This window comes from Pyrus communis, chromosome 15, assembly GCF_041283825.1.
Source record: "Pyrus communis isolate YQ-2024b chromosome 15, ASM4128382v1, whole genome shotgun sequence".
NCBI classification, from domain to species: Eukaryota; Viridiplantae; Streptophyta; class Magnoliopsida; order Rosales; family Rosaceae; genus Pyrus; species Pyrus communis.
In genome coordinates this window covers 32044118-32058126 of record NC_142579.1, presented here as the reverse complement: position 1 = coordinate 32058126, position 14009 = coordinate 32044118, and the positions used below count along the sequence as shown (strand labels likewise).

Below are 14009 nucleotides of genomic sequence, written 5' to 3'. Positions count from 1 at the left end.
AACAAAAATAAAAATATAACGCAAGGACAAATTTATGAGGAGGAGGTAGGTGGGGAAGAGGGCGAAAGAAAGAGACCAAGAGAGAGAAATTTGATAAAATGCAAGCATCAAAATTTCCACTAGATAATTATATTTGATCAAATTTATGTTGCAATCACATATGTAGCTAATAAAAATAATAATTGTGATATCCGATCTACGGTAATTTTCTTTTGTAATTGTGTAAGGTAACTTCTTATTATATTAACACATATTTACAATGCATTTAGCATAGTAAAATGAGAAGAAACCTTTTTACTCCCAAGTCGTGAGGACTGAAGGAAGCAAATCAGATTTCGACCCGAGAATTCGAGCCTTGGTGTCCGGAAAAAATTCTGTTCCGGGCAATTCTGTGACCTCTCCATTTTCAGTAACTGCAATGGGGTAGCTAAGCAAATGCCCTGGCAAGTCACCATCCAATGTGTCACATGAATAAAGGTCCCAATGCCGGTCTGCAATTTGGTTCACCTTTCTTATGCATTCCACATTTTGTGGTTCAAGAAAGATGTCATTAAGCAGGCCCTAGTGTTCATACCACAATGACATTCTGAGGCCATGAATTTGTCTCCGGGCTGGCTTTCCGGTGGATAGATGATAGGGTTGGTAGGCCCCCATGGCAATCTCCGAATCCCTGGCTCCATCCATTGATCTTTGGTTGATGTTTGCGGACCCAATGATTATGTACTCATCATCAACTGCAAATTATGCAACGCATTTCAAACACTTGAGTCAGTATATGTTTGTCCTGCATACAAATCCATGACTCTATTGTAGGGACGTCCACTTTTTTTTTAAGAACGGATGTTTCGAGAAAATCTCACTTATTATCAACTTTGTTCTACTTTGATCCGTTTATTGAAAAAGAGTTGATAATTTAGAGTTCATAATCACGCTTTGGAGCTTTGATTTCAGGTTTCAAGTATTACATTTCGGTCGAATATGAAGTTTGGAACCTAAACTCGAAATAATAAAAAGGAAAAACTGAAGAAAAATTGAGTAGAAGTGAGCTTTTCTCAATGTGTGTTTTCTTTAAGTTAAATTAAAAGTTAGAATAGTTAATTAAGAAGAATGTGATATAAGATTGGCTTACCTATCATCACCTTGGCATGAACATAGATCATGAACCGCCTTGCTTGTTGTGCTCGACTGTAATCTGATCCATGTTCTGGTTTTTCCGGAGGTTCATATTCTCCGGGTAGCTTCTTCTCGTGGTTACCAAGGCAAAAGAATGCCAAATAATCCTTAGGGTTTGCCTCAATCCCCTTGACTTTGAGAGTTTGAACAATGTCCCTATACATCATGTCCATCGTCATCCTCTGCCAATGCAACATTGCCTGAGCGGTTTGGCTTTCCGGGATGCCCTCTGGCCACATTGGCATCACAATGTAAACCGTAAATCTTTCTCCGGCTTCAATCTTACTAACAATCTTTAGTGACAGTTCCTTTGGGATCAGATGCAAAGCACCAACCTCCTTAACTTTTAGGGTAACATAATCCGAATGCCATCCAAAAGAGCTTCCAAGAAAGTACTGATTTTCGATGTAGATAAAAGACTTTGCGCACCGAATGGCATTGATGTAAGCATCCTGAATGCTTCGATCAATCACGTGATTTTATCCGGTGACAAGGCCTGCCTTGGCAGCATCTTCGGGGGAGTCAGGGAATCCAAATGCAGCTCCTCCATCGATGGAGCGAAACAGCTGAACATTCCATGTATCATGGTCTTGAGGGGACATTACCGGAGATGGTGGTATAAATGTGTCATCAAGCTCTCTGAGTTCAACAAGCAAGTCCTTCCCACCTTGCTTCCTTCACCTTTGCTCAAAATTGAATAAGACGTCCCACGCAATAGGCCCTTCCAATCGACAATGTATGTCGTGCCAAGCCTCCCTTGGACCACCTTTTGTGATCGAAGTGCCCCCAAAATTAGGCTGATGGAGATCATTCTTGTGTGTTGTGTCTGAAGTCCTGAAAATGGGATGTGAAGGTGTGTCATATCTTCCATCACAAAGATCAATGCCACCAATGAAGCTCACAATCCTCCTCTTTTCCAACCCTCCTCCATTAGGCAATTCACTGTCCACCACGACAATCTTCTGGTGATGCGTAAACATGGTGGACACCTGTAAATCATTGACAATGCTATTCCCGTTGTCAGGGTTTCGGGGACACAACACGCAATTAACTGCTGTGTTGTGGAAGTAACCTTCAGTGTCTTCATCATGAGTAGCCATCACTCCATCTCTCTTTAGCAACTTCACTGAAGTTCTGTCATCCCACACAAGCATTAGGACTTTCACTCCTTCATCTGCCTTCTTCTTAAGAAACTCTACGAGGGTCAAATCACCTCCCCGGATTTGCCTCTTTGGGTCCCTTACTAATGTGATTTTAGTACATAGAGACCAACCTGCTATGTCACTACAAGAAAAATGGCCTTTGGGTACAAAATTAAGGACACAAATGAAGACTTTGTGTCCCTTCAAGCGCCAATAGAGCGGAACAGTTCTCCTCTCCTCTCTCTCTCCCTCAATCCTCCCCCGCCTCTCTCCTGTATCCCTTTCCCAATCCAACCAAACCTCACTTTACTTTTTTCCCAATTTTTCCTATTTCCTTATCTCTCTCTCACTCTGGATTCTTCTTTGGCTCCTTCGAGGAGGTCTCGCCGCATCTCACTTCCTGGTCACAAATGTCGACTTTCCTTCTCTAATAATCGATGGACCTTCTTTCTACGTCTCGGCGCTGCTTCCATCATCAACTTCACCTCCGTTTGTTCGTAGTCGATCCAAGATCTACTCACTTAGACTGGCCGCCTACTCGCGTGTTCTTGCTTGACTAGCCGATGGCACACCATGCATACTTGACCTGAGATTTAGTCGTGGTCACTCTGGGAGCGATGTGTTAGTTTTTTCCTTTTTGTTGACGGGTAAGTTTTTCGTTTAATTTTTTTTAATTTTTGAATTTTCAATTTAATTATTTGCCTTATTTAATTTCTAGGCTCTTGTACGAAGGGGGCGACAAACTAGTACTCTTGGAAAGGATTTGGCGAAATTCCTATTACCTTACTCCAAACCCGTGAATTTCAGCTGATTTTTCCCCTTTCCAGCTTGATATTTTAGCGGATTTGGATTTAGGTTGCTCTCGGTTCCATGGACTTCATTGATGATTTAGCATCTCGGAGTTTGGGTTCTTACCAATTTCAGTTTCGAAGATATTATTATAGATAGCAGGGTTTGTATTCGACTATAATCTGGCTGAACTCACAAGCTCATATTTGTAGTGATGGAGGATATAGGGTTGTCTAGACAAGCTTGGAAATGGCTGCAGTCACAGAAACACATTTATTCACGATAGCGAACTGCAATCGGTGGGTGTGGAGATGAAATCGGGATTTTTGTAGACCGGCATTGGCCGATGCTGTGCAGTGAGTGCGCCAGGACAGGGAGGCTGTTTATCCTGTTGTCGATTTATTGGCAGGACTACGTCGTAAGAGTTTTTCGATCCTTTATCGGGTTGGGTTCTGCTTCTTTGCTCCTTGTAATGTGGAGTTGCTTTCTCAATTTGACTTCAATTTCTTGCCTGGTTTATGTACTTCTTAGTATGGTATGTTTCCTTGGTATTTCCTTTTGGCTACTCTAGCATCGTGTAGGAGAGCGAAGGTAATCCTGATGGTTTTTCGAATGTCATGTTTATTTAATTATTATTTTTTTAATTCACAAACCAAATCAGATCAAATTTTTTACTGATGCAAGGAAAGATTTTGTTTGGGATACTTCTGCAATACGAAAGAAGCGAAGTCGTAGGTAGGGACATGATTTGTGGCTTCGAGTGGGACAAGATGTACATCCGAATATCTTGTAGCTTCATGACATGTGTATGAAGCAGCCTCGGGCGGTATCTAACAAGTATAAGTTGCATTGGGATATAGTTAGGTATTCCTACTCACAGGACTCTCTAACATTGGTATAAATGCTGAGCGGTCTGATGCAAGAACTTGGCAATGGTCTTCTCCAGAAGCATTCGGCTGATTTAATACGTTCCATATACGGTTATGGCCGCCCGGAAAATTGAGGTTCAATGTCATATATACTCGTGTGTACGCATAAATGTACTAATTTACAACATTGTCTTATGAGCATTTAGTTGTTGCTTTTTTTTTACAATGCCTCGTCTTCTATTACATTTGATTATTAGATGGAAAGGATGTTGATATCATATCTCCTCAATTGGCATGGTTGTGGTGTTAATAGGAAACAGGATCTGAGAGAAATTTGTAGAAACTTTCAAAGGAATATAGTTAAGTGTTTATGTTTTGAGCAATTTTGATTTCAAATTTCTATGAGATTTTAATTTTTAAGTAGAGTACTTATTTGGCATATTTGTGGTGTTATAGGAAACAGGATCTGAGACAAATTTGAAAAAACTTTGAAAGGAATATGGGTTAAGTGTTTATGTTTTTGAAGTTCTGATTTCAGATTTCTTTTATTATGTTCTGAATATGTAGTTTAACATTTTTGAGGTCATTAATTTTTTGGATGCAGTACATCTTAATTCTAAGAAGAGGAGATTTGAATCTAAGTGTAGGTCTCGAATTGCTCCGCTCTCTGTGTAAGTACATCTCTGCATATCTTTATTTCCTTAATTATATTTGACTTTGTTATGTTGAGTTGCCAAATTAAAGATATTGCACTACCTTTTTGATACTACATTAAATCGGAACATGCGAAACATTAAATTTTGAGTGTTAATTAGTGAACAGGGCTGCATTTTAAATTTGTAAACATCCACAGTAACGGTTTGGGGCCTGATAGTTGTACCAAATCTCTTTTTCTTATTCCAATGTGTAGACCTTTTTGTAGCTTTCTAAGTTTGGGTTTTTCTTGATGTCTGCTTACGTGGTTTGAGATTACTTTCCTTAACAGGCCTGGGTATTATATAAAGTTTTGCGCTTTCAGATTAAGGTAAAGTTTGATTATATCTTATAGTTAATTCTGATGCCCATCGCAAGGTTTATAATTTGTTTCCATTACACTTATGTGTTCTATCAATTAAACTCCAGACCAACTACTAATCTCCTAAGTTCTTTAAATTCGGGTTTGTTATTTGTTGTAGGAAATGGCATATTTTGAGATATTCTGCATCTTTCTTTCTTTATTTCTTCACATTTGAAAGAGTGAGAATTATATTGTTGGGACTTTGGATTCTATTTGTATGTCCTAATTTGTGTGAGGATTGCTTGCCATCCATATAAGAATGTTTCTAAAGTTTCAGGCAAAAGTCTTTATGTTTCAATCACAAACAAGTGCATGTATGCATAGCAGAATTACACCGATTAATCTGTGGGAGGAAGGATATACAACAACTCATGAGATAGAGATAAAGAATCATAATTTGAAAATTTGGAAGCCACTACATACTCATTTCTTGTTGCTCTGTGTAAATGATGTTTTAAGAGCGTCTTGGTAGTCTAAATTTATAGTTCCATCCTTTTCAGCGATATCCAATATGATAATTTGTTCTACTGCTCGGTGTATTTCCTACTCATGGTCATTTTTCAGAGGCTATCAGAGCAGGGGCTGTCAATACTGGGTTCTATGCGGAGATCTCAAAGTTCATAGATCTGAGGAAAGAAAGGTATATTCATCTACCTGCACTGATCTAAAGCTTGATCTGTGAATAGTGTATGTGCTGCATCTCTGAACATTTATGATATTTTTTTTCCAAGTGGTCTCTGTAGTTTCTCTGTGTATTTGCCGACACTTGCTATCTTTCTTAGAAATTAATGTCATAGCTTTGAGATTTATCACTGCTTTTGACCTTAACCTAAATGATTGTCCAAACTTTTGTTGTTTTGTACATCTTTTTTGCTAGTAATGTTAGTTTACTAATTATCTAGGTTCTCAAGGAAAGAATTACTTGGCTTGAAGCTGCTCGCGGTTGTGGGCTGTTTTAATTTTGTAGGTGATTTCGGTGTTTTTTTTTTTTTTTTTTTTTTTAAATAGTTGACATATAGGGCACAGTAACAATAAATGTGCTAACATGGGTGGCGGCAGTCATCTGACAACTTTGTCAGAACTGGGCACAAAGGGACCTTTATTTGTGCTTACAATTTTTAGCACGGCATATCTTGTTGTGCTCTTTGATCAAAGGTGATGCCCATAGAGGACACATATAGAAACTTAGTTGCTGCACTGTTACTATTGGTCTATAAACACATATGTTGGGGCTCTTTGGCCTCAAAGGGCACAGATAATTTAGTGTGCAATGTCCATATTTTTTTGTAGTGTGTATATCAACTGTTTTGCATTAGAAATGCCATTAAAAATGTCTTCCCAGCATCGGTGCGGTTCATAACACTTGGAACCAGCAATAGGGATTTTTGGGGTGAAATTTTCCAGGACATGAGCATCTTGATAAGGGGTAACTCTGCAACCATTCCTCTGAGTGAAAAATATGTATGGAACTCCTTGGAATTCAGGACTTCTTATTCCGCGAGACCAATTCGACTCCTGGTTTATGTTAAAGAAACGCAACTTCACGTGAATTTTCGAACGTGCATGCAGAGGTTTGTTGTGATAGATGATCTTAACCCATCTATCTACTACTTCGCTGTTGAGGAGTTCTGCAGCCGGCATGTGAGCCCTTCCGATCACTTTGGCCCCGAAAGCATTGTCTTCTTTAATGGAGAAAACAACATTTGAAGTCATGTGTGCACAGTAAATATGAAAAGATTCACACCACTGGGGATTTTTCGTTGAGTTTTCAAGCAGTCTAGTTCGTCCAACTCTTACATTTTCCAAATCAATTGTTGCATAGAGTCTGGAACCTTTCCCAAACCCTACTGACTCTCCAAGAAACTGCAATGAAATTAAATCATGACATTTACTGAAGTTAGATTTCTCACGTTACATTTAGCAAGTCAAAGGAGGTCGCACAACCCGTTGAGGATGTTTTTTTTTTGTTGTCTGAAATTGTGAAAGTACCAAGATAAAATTCAAATAGGAAGAAATGCATATGGTATTTTTAGAGTGTCGATAACAATACTCTGAAACTAACGGCGAGCTTTTTAAGCACAAATCAAATGTTTAGTTAGTAAAATGTCGCAAAATGAAATTTAAGTGGTCAAGTATCACATGAGTCCAAAATCAGGTAGCATTATTATAATTTATCCTAAAAATCAATAGTGCCATGGCGACTTGCGAGTCATTTATGGGCATAGATCAAGATGCCATTATTGACTCAAGGTTGAAAATGTCTTGTAATTAGGATGATGGTCCCCTGAAGGTTGGAATACAGATACAGCAAATGGTACTGTAGTTGCAGCCACTTTGCAGGACGAAATCACACAGCCAAACATGGAAGTTTGATTATATCATGGAGAATTTTTCAAAAAAAAATTGTATTCCACAATCAAATTTGATATGTGATATTTCAAATAAGTGTTTTCATAATACTCTTCTTCTTTTTGAAGAAATGATTCGTCGAAATATGCTACTATCACCTCTCATGCGGAAATAAAACTAACGGTGAATACGCCATAATAATTTATTGCGCAAGAAAATAATGAGAAATTTTGGATCATGATTGAATTGTTAGAGATAATAATATATGAATCTAAAGCAAAACAAGTTTAAGGGAAAAATAAATTATGACTTGATCATCGAGTTTTGAGACGGAAAAATTAAAAACTGAAATAACATGATAAACAACACAATTCAGAGAGAAGAAGGACAAAGAGATTTATACCTTGCAGAAGAAAATGCAGCAACCACCAGCCATGAGCCTGTCAACCTCGTAGATGGTTGCATGGAGAACTCCATGGAGTAGCACTGGTTTCGCCGCCATATCGATCTCTGGAACTGTATCCGCAAATCGAACACAGGCTAGCTAGCAGCTTGTTTCAATCGCTATTGCCTCTTTGGGTCCCTTACTAATGTGATTTTAGTACATACAGACCAACCTGCTATGTATATCAAGTGTTTTGCATTAGAAATGCCATTAAAAATGTCTTCCCAGCATTGGTGCGGTTCATAACACTTGGAACCAGCAAGAGGGATTTTTGGGGTGAAATTTTCAGGGACATGAACATTTTGATAAAGGGTAAATGTATAATCATTCGAACGGTAAAAGTTCGTTAATAATAAGTGAAGATAGCTAAGTCCTCAATAGAGAAACACACATTATCTTAATTTTTTGAGATTTGATTGATATGTAATTTTTTATTGATAACATAATCAATTTATAATAAATATGAATTATCAATGTTTAGTTTTAATGATTTCAGCCCTCGAAAATTCATAAAGTTGTGATAGCCAAGAAGGCTACGTTACGTCACCGTGCAGTATATGAACAAGTGCGTGGGTGATCGGTATGCACAACAATCGACTTTTGCATATTCTGATTCGGATCAGGTTCCTTTCCTAATTTAAGGATGAAGATCCTTATGATGAAGGGATTTAGGTTGTTGGACGAAAATCTATCGGTTATAATTATTATAATTTTAAAAGAGCTTCTTGTTTGTAACCGTTAAATTTTCATCCAACGGTCCACATCCTTTGATCATGAAGATCATTAGATTAGGAGAGAATCCTGGTCCTTCTGATTCTATAATATTTTTCATCTTTTTGTTTGGAATATTCCTCTTGTCATCGGCGCTTATCCTGTAGCCAGCTCTGCCCTCTATTTCAACCCAGTTGTAAGCTAGCTTGTCATTACTCACGATCTCTCTCTCACTCTCGCTCTCACTCAAACTCTGAAACACAGAATCCATGGAAGGTCGGAGATTCCTGCGTTTTTTCTCCCTTTCCCTCTGCATAGGCCTAGTCCTCCTCTTCACTTGGTTCCACCTCCCTTACGCGCCGCCTTACGTCTCCGACCTCCTCGACTGCACAACAAACTCCGCCTGGTGCTCCTCCAAAAACCGCATCCAATCCAAACCCCCTATCCCAACGCGCCGCCTCAAAGACCACAGCTCCGACACCCCCCACCACCCTCTCGACCCCCTCACCATCCAAGAACTCAACTTCGTCCGCACCATCCTCAACTCCCACGCGCTCTTCAACTCCACCTCCGCCTACGCGCTCCACTCCGTCGAGCTCCAGGAGCCCGACAAGTCCCTCGTCCTCGGATGGAAGCACGGCGACCCTCTCTTCCCCAGAAAGGCTTCTATCGTCGCACGTGTCGACAGCAAGTCGCTCGTGCTAACCGTTGACCTGACCACGTCCGAGGTGACCGTTCACGAGACCGGCTCCCACTACGGTTACCCGACGATGACGCTGGAGGAGCTGACCGCTGCCACGTTCAGCCCCCTCAAGAACGCTGATTTCAACCGTACGATCGTCGAGCGCGGGGTCGATCTGGCGGACCTGAGGTGTCTCCCGCTTTCCACGGGGTGGTACGGCGGGGCGGACGAGAACAGGAGGTTGATTAAGGTGCAGTGCTACTCCACCAAAGATACTGTGAACTTCTACATGCGTCCGATCGAAGGGTTAACTGTTCTCGTTGACTTGGACACCAAACAAGTGGTGGAGATTTCGGATAAGGGCAGGAGCATCCCCATACCAAAGGCCGCCAATACAGATTATAGGTACTCAGCCCAAAGGTCCAATCAAGTGAAAAAGCCGATCAAGCCCATATCTATAGAACAGCCGGATGGCCCGAGTTTTACGGTAGAAAATGATCATTTGGTCAAATGGGCAAATTGGGAATTTCACTTGAAGCCTGACGCCAGGGCGGGCGTCATCGTATCCCGGGCCAAAGTCTGGGACCCGGATACCGGGGAGCTGAGGGATGTGATGTACAAAGGGTTTACGTCAGAGTTGTTTGTGCCTTACATGGACCCCACCGATGCGTGGTACTTTAAGACCTATATGGATGCCGGTGAATACGGGTTCGGGTTACAGGCAATGCCTCTGGAGCCGCTTAACGATTGTCCGCGTAACGCCTACTATATGGATGCTGTGTTTGCGGCAGCTGATGGAAAACCATACGTCCGATCAAACATGGTTTGCATATTCGAGAGCTATACGGGCGATATCGGGTGGCGGCACACAGAGTGTCCGATAACGGGCATGGAGGTAAGGAACTTAATGTTACATGTATCGTATTTATTAGTTTTATGTTACATTATTAATATTTTGAATAGAATTAAGTAAGACTCATCTACACGAGCAATTTCATTTCTATTAAACAAAATATTTAGTATATTATGATGTTTTTAGCAAGTGCATCAGTTTTATGCAAGTAAATAGCATTAGCGATGATAATACATAATTAGTACAAAAATAATGCGTTGTTACAGGTTAGGGAAGTGAGGCCAAAGGTGACATTGGTAGTTAGAATGGCAGCATCAGTCGCTAACTATGATTATATCATCGACTGGGAGTTCCAAACAGACGGACTAATCAGAGTTAAGGTTAGTGGTGATTACTTCTCCTATAATTACAATCATTTTTGCATTTTATGTTTCCTTTTGAGTTTGATTAAAATCCTGATATATATATATATATGTTCTCTTAGAGTGTAATTAGGATTAATAGTGCATGGTGTATCACCAGATTGATTGTGGTTATTTCTACTTTATGAGTCTCACAAGCATGAATATCTCTGATTGTGGTCGTTTATTTATGAATCTTACAAGCTTGAATAAATAGAAATGGCCGAGAGACTAATCCTATGATTTATTGTATTTTTATGGAAATTCACCATAATATTTTGTATTTTAAGATTGTTAATACTACATATAATACGTGTGTGCAACAAACATATAGGTTGGACTTAGTGGCATTTTGATGGTGAAAGGCACCTCCTATGAGAACATGAACCAAGTCTCATCTAGCCAAGAGAATCTCTATGGCACCCTCTTGTCGGAGAACGTTATTGGCGTTATTCACGATCATTACGTCACATTTCATCTTGATATGGACGTGGACGGCTCAGATAACTCCTTTATGAAGGTGAATCTCCAAAGGCAGTCTAACTCCCCAACTGAATCACCCAGGAAAAGCTACTTGAAAGCTACTAAAACCGTTGCCAAAACTGAGAAAGATGCACAGATTAAGCTCAAACTGTACGACCCGTCCGAATTCCACATGATCAACCCGTCGAAAAAGACACGGGTTGGAAACCCTGTAGGGTACAAGTTGGTTCCCGGTGGCACTGCTGCTAGCTTGCTTGATCTTGACGATCCTCCCCAAAGGAGAGGTGCTTTTACAAACAATCAAATTTGGGTTACCCCATACAATAGGAGTGAACAATGGGCTGGTGGGTTGTTTGTAGACCAAAGCACGGGCGAAGATACTCTTGCCGTGTGGTCTAACAGGTACGTACATACTACTGTTAGGTCATTTATTTGCATTGAATTTACTGATCACATGTACACAATGTTGATACAATTCAATTTATTTTGATATTGTAGGGACCGACCAATCGAGAACAAGGATATTGTGGTTTGGTACACATTAGGGTTTCATCACATACCCTGTCAAGAAGACTTCCCTATAATGCCAACTGTGTCATCTAGCTTCGATATCAAACCTGTCAATTTCTTTGAGAGTAACCCCATACTTCGGACTCCTCCTAATGTTGCCACAGATCTACCCGTTTGCACGGCTGCTGCTTCAGCTTAATTAAGGCAGAGCGCATTCCACATGAAATCCATTGCTTTAACCTCAAAGATGTATTTATAATGAGTTTCTTATAAAAAGTTTCCTCCATATGTGCCTACTTTGGGGTTTTCTATGAAATTAGCTTTGATGTATATAAGTATGTAACAACTTACAAGTCGTACAAAAGCGACGTGACCCGAAAATAAAAGAAATTAGTGGAATGATCTTGCATTGTATATGTATTGTTCAATTCCAGTATGTAATTTGTGGTGATGGTGGTGGAACATATGCCTAAAAGTTTATCAATTTGATTAGCTTTAGCTTGTGTGACAATGAACTCGTGAAATCTGATGACTTAGAGATTTCTAAAAGCACTTTAATTACACTAATTATAGTTCGTCAAAGATTCATGAAAACGAAACAAATATGTATAATCCATTACATTTTGTCATTGTTGTTGCGTAACTGAGAAGTATGCCGCCTTTGGGTGGCGACGTGGTGGAATAAAATGGACAGACCGGCTGTTTCGGCAGGTTAACATGATGGTGATGACCTAGGGTTGTCTAAATGGTACCATCATTTCTATGTATGCCTACCTCCATACTTGATTTTTCTAGTGGTATCATATACCTACTTGGACAAGGTCTCAAGTTCTAAATTTCCAAATATATCTCAAGTTTTATATTTTCTAATAATGCGATCGATTTGTCAGAAATTCAAAGAGACGAATCATTTGATCCATTCCTAACCACACTAATATTATGGTGTTGAATTTTATCACAAAATGTATCGATGTTATTAACAGTGGAATCATAAACTTGTATATCGCTTTTTATTTTCTTAATTCCCCAATGTGGAACTTATATTCAACATTGATATGCCTATATATACACAATATATATTATAAAGTAGTACGTGATCGACTAAGATATACCAACATCACTGTTGCATGAAAATTCTTCTGTAAGAGTAGAGCTCCAACCTTTTTTATGTGATACGACTTTTGTAGAATTCATAGACTTTTATTGAAATCCACACTTTTTCTTGATAAACTCCTATATATTTTTGAGAGTTTAATGCTCGCCTTTTTTTTAGAGGTCAAGAGAATTTAACAAACTTTGTAATAATTATTCCTCTTTTTTGGTTAAGAAACCAATTAGGAGTAAGTAATGTTACACTTATGTAATTTACTTTTTCCTGATATGACCAAAATTGTTAGACATATGAAAGAATCCTTAACCCAAAAACATTATATCTTTTTATTCCAAATTCTTGTAAATTGTGTGTTTCTAACATCGTGCTAGAGTGGTGGAGGAGTGGGGGTGGAGTGGGGATGGGGTGGGGGTAGTGGTGGTGGTAATGGGCGTATAAGAGGGAAGTAAAGGTGGCTATCACGATGATGGCAGTGTCAATAGACATAGGTGGGGGTGGCGACGATAAAGTGGTCGTAGAAGGTTATGATGATGATGGTTGTGACAATGTAGTGGTAGTAGAGGTAGTGGAGGGAGTGGTGGTGGCGGGCAAGTGAACATGGTATTATTTCAAGTGGCGATCATGTTGGTTGTATCGGTGGAGGCATAAATATGGTCCTAGGAGCATGTGACACGGTGATGATTGTATGACAAGGTGCTAGTAGAAGAAGTGAGATGATTGTGACGGTAGCGGCATCAATGGTGATGACATGGTGTTGCGGAAGTGGAGATATTTGATTCTTATTGCATCATGGCGGGTGGTGAAGTAATCATTAGAAGTAATAAAACAAAATCCATAAAAAATTTAGGAGGAGAGGTTGGATTTATTATGACAACAAGTATACCATAAAACACATCAAAGTCTCTGAAAGTCCATGACTTTTTTAAAATGGAAAACTAATGAAAAGTCCGAAAAAATTTATTTTTAATGAAAAATGACAAATAAATGTGTAATGAATAGTACCAACTAAAGGTAAAAATGTGGTTTTTCTTTAAAAGTGAAGGGTTTCGTTAAAACTCCCTTTTTAAAATCCTTTAAAATGAATGAAATATTGTACATCTAGACTTTTGTAGGCTGGTAAAAAAGTCATAATATAATACTACAAGATTTTTGTAGACTTTTTAAAAGTTGTAAAAAATCTTTATTCAATACAGGGTGACTTGTATAGTCTCCAACAAAACCAAGATTGAATACACTTGAATTTAAAGCCTAGTTTGGCATGTCATATTAAGCACCGGATATGATTAATAATACAGTAGCCATTGTTTGGTGTACTCTCATGCTAAATAAGCACTGCTTAATTATACCATCCATCAAATTTAGTACGGCTGACACTGAACAATTATTACAACCCAAAAGCTTGGTATTATTAATCGCTTCCTGTTTCGTCACATT

The 14009-nt window shown here is 39.2% G+C and overlaps 1 protein-coding gene, 1 long non-coding RNA gene and 1 pseudogene across 23 annotated transcripts; 2 read left to right on the top strand and 1 right to left on the bottom strand.

The window, feature by feature from the left end:
• Positions 1-205: 205 nt before the first annotated feature.
• Positions 206-8152, bottom strand: LOC137730810 (phospholipase D alpha 1-like; annotated as a pseudogene). Its single transcript, XR_015956513.1, has 5 exons — positions 7783-8152; positions 6334-6893; positions 5447-5452; positions 1130-2457; positions 206-734 (listed from the first exon to the last, which is right to left on the bottom strand). The product of XR_015956513.1 is annotated as a phospholipase D alpha 1-like (transcript).
• Positions 2456-6926, top strand: LOC137730826 (uncharacterized). Of its 21 annotated transcripts, none has more exons than XR_015956505.1 (6): positions 2456-2936; positions 3034-3695; positions 3794-4132; positions 4287-4332; positions 4430-5670; positions 6435-6926. It is a non-coding gene; the product is annotated as an uncharacterized LOC137730826 (long non-coding RNA). The 21 variants fall into 21 exon arrangements; XR_015956504.1 differs by having other exon boundaries at positions 4231-4332; XR_015956493.1 differs by lacking the exon at positions 4287-4332 and having other exon boundaries at positions 3034-4132; positions 4578-4644; positions 4959-4997; positions 5595-5670; positions 5933-6926.
• A 263-nt stretch (positions 8153-8415) lies between the features above and the next one.
• Positions 8416-11975, top strand: LOC137730817 (amine oxidase [copper-containing] gamma 2). The gene is made up of 4 exons (XM_068469803.2): positions 8416-10112; positions 10337-10450; positions 10806-11356; positions 11453-11975. Exons 1-4 carry the CDS (start codon positions 8805-8807, stop codon positions 11661-11663), a joined length of 2184 nt encoding a protein of 727 aa, XP_068325904.1. The 5' UTR covers positions 8416-8804; the 3' UTR covers positions 11664-11975.
• Positions 11976-14009: the final 2034 nt, after the last annotated feature.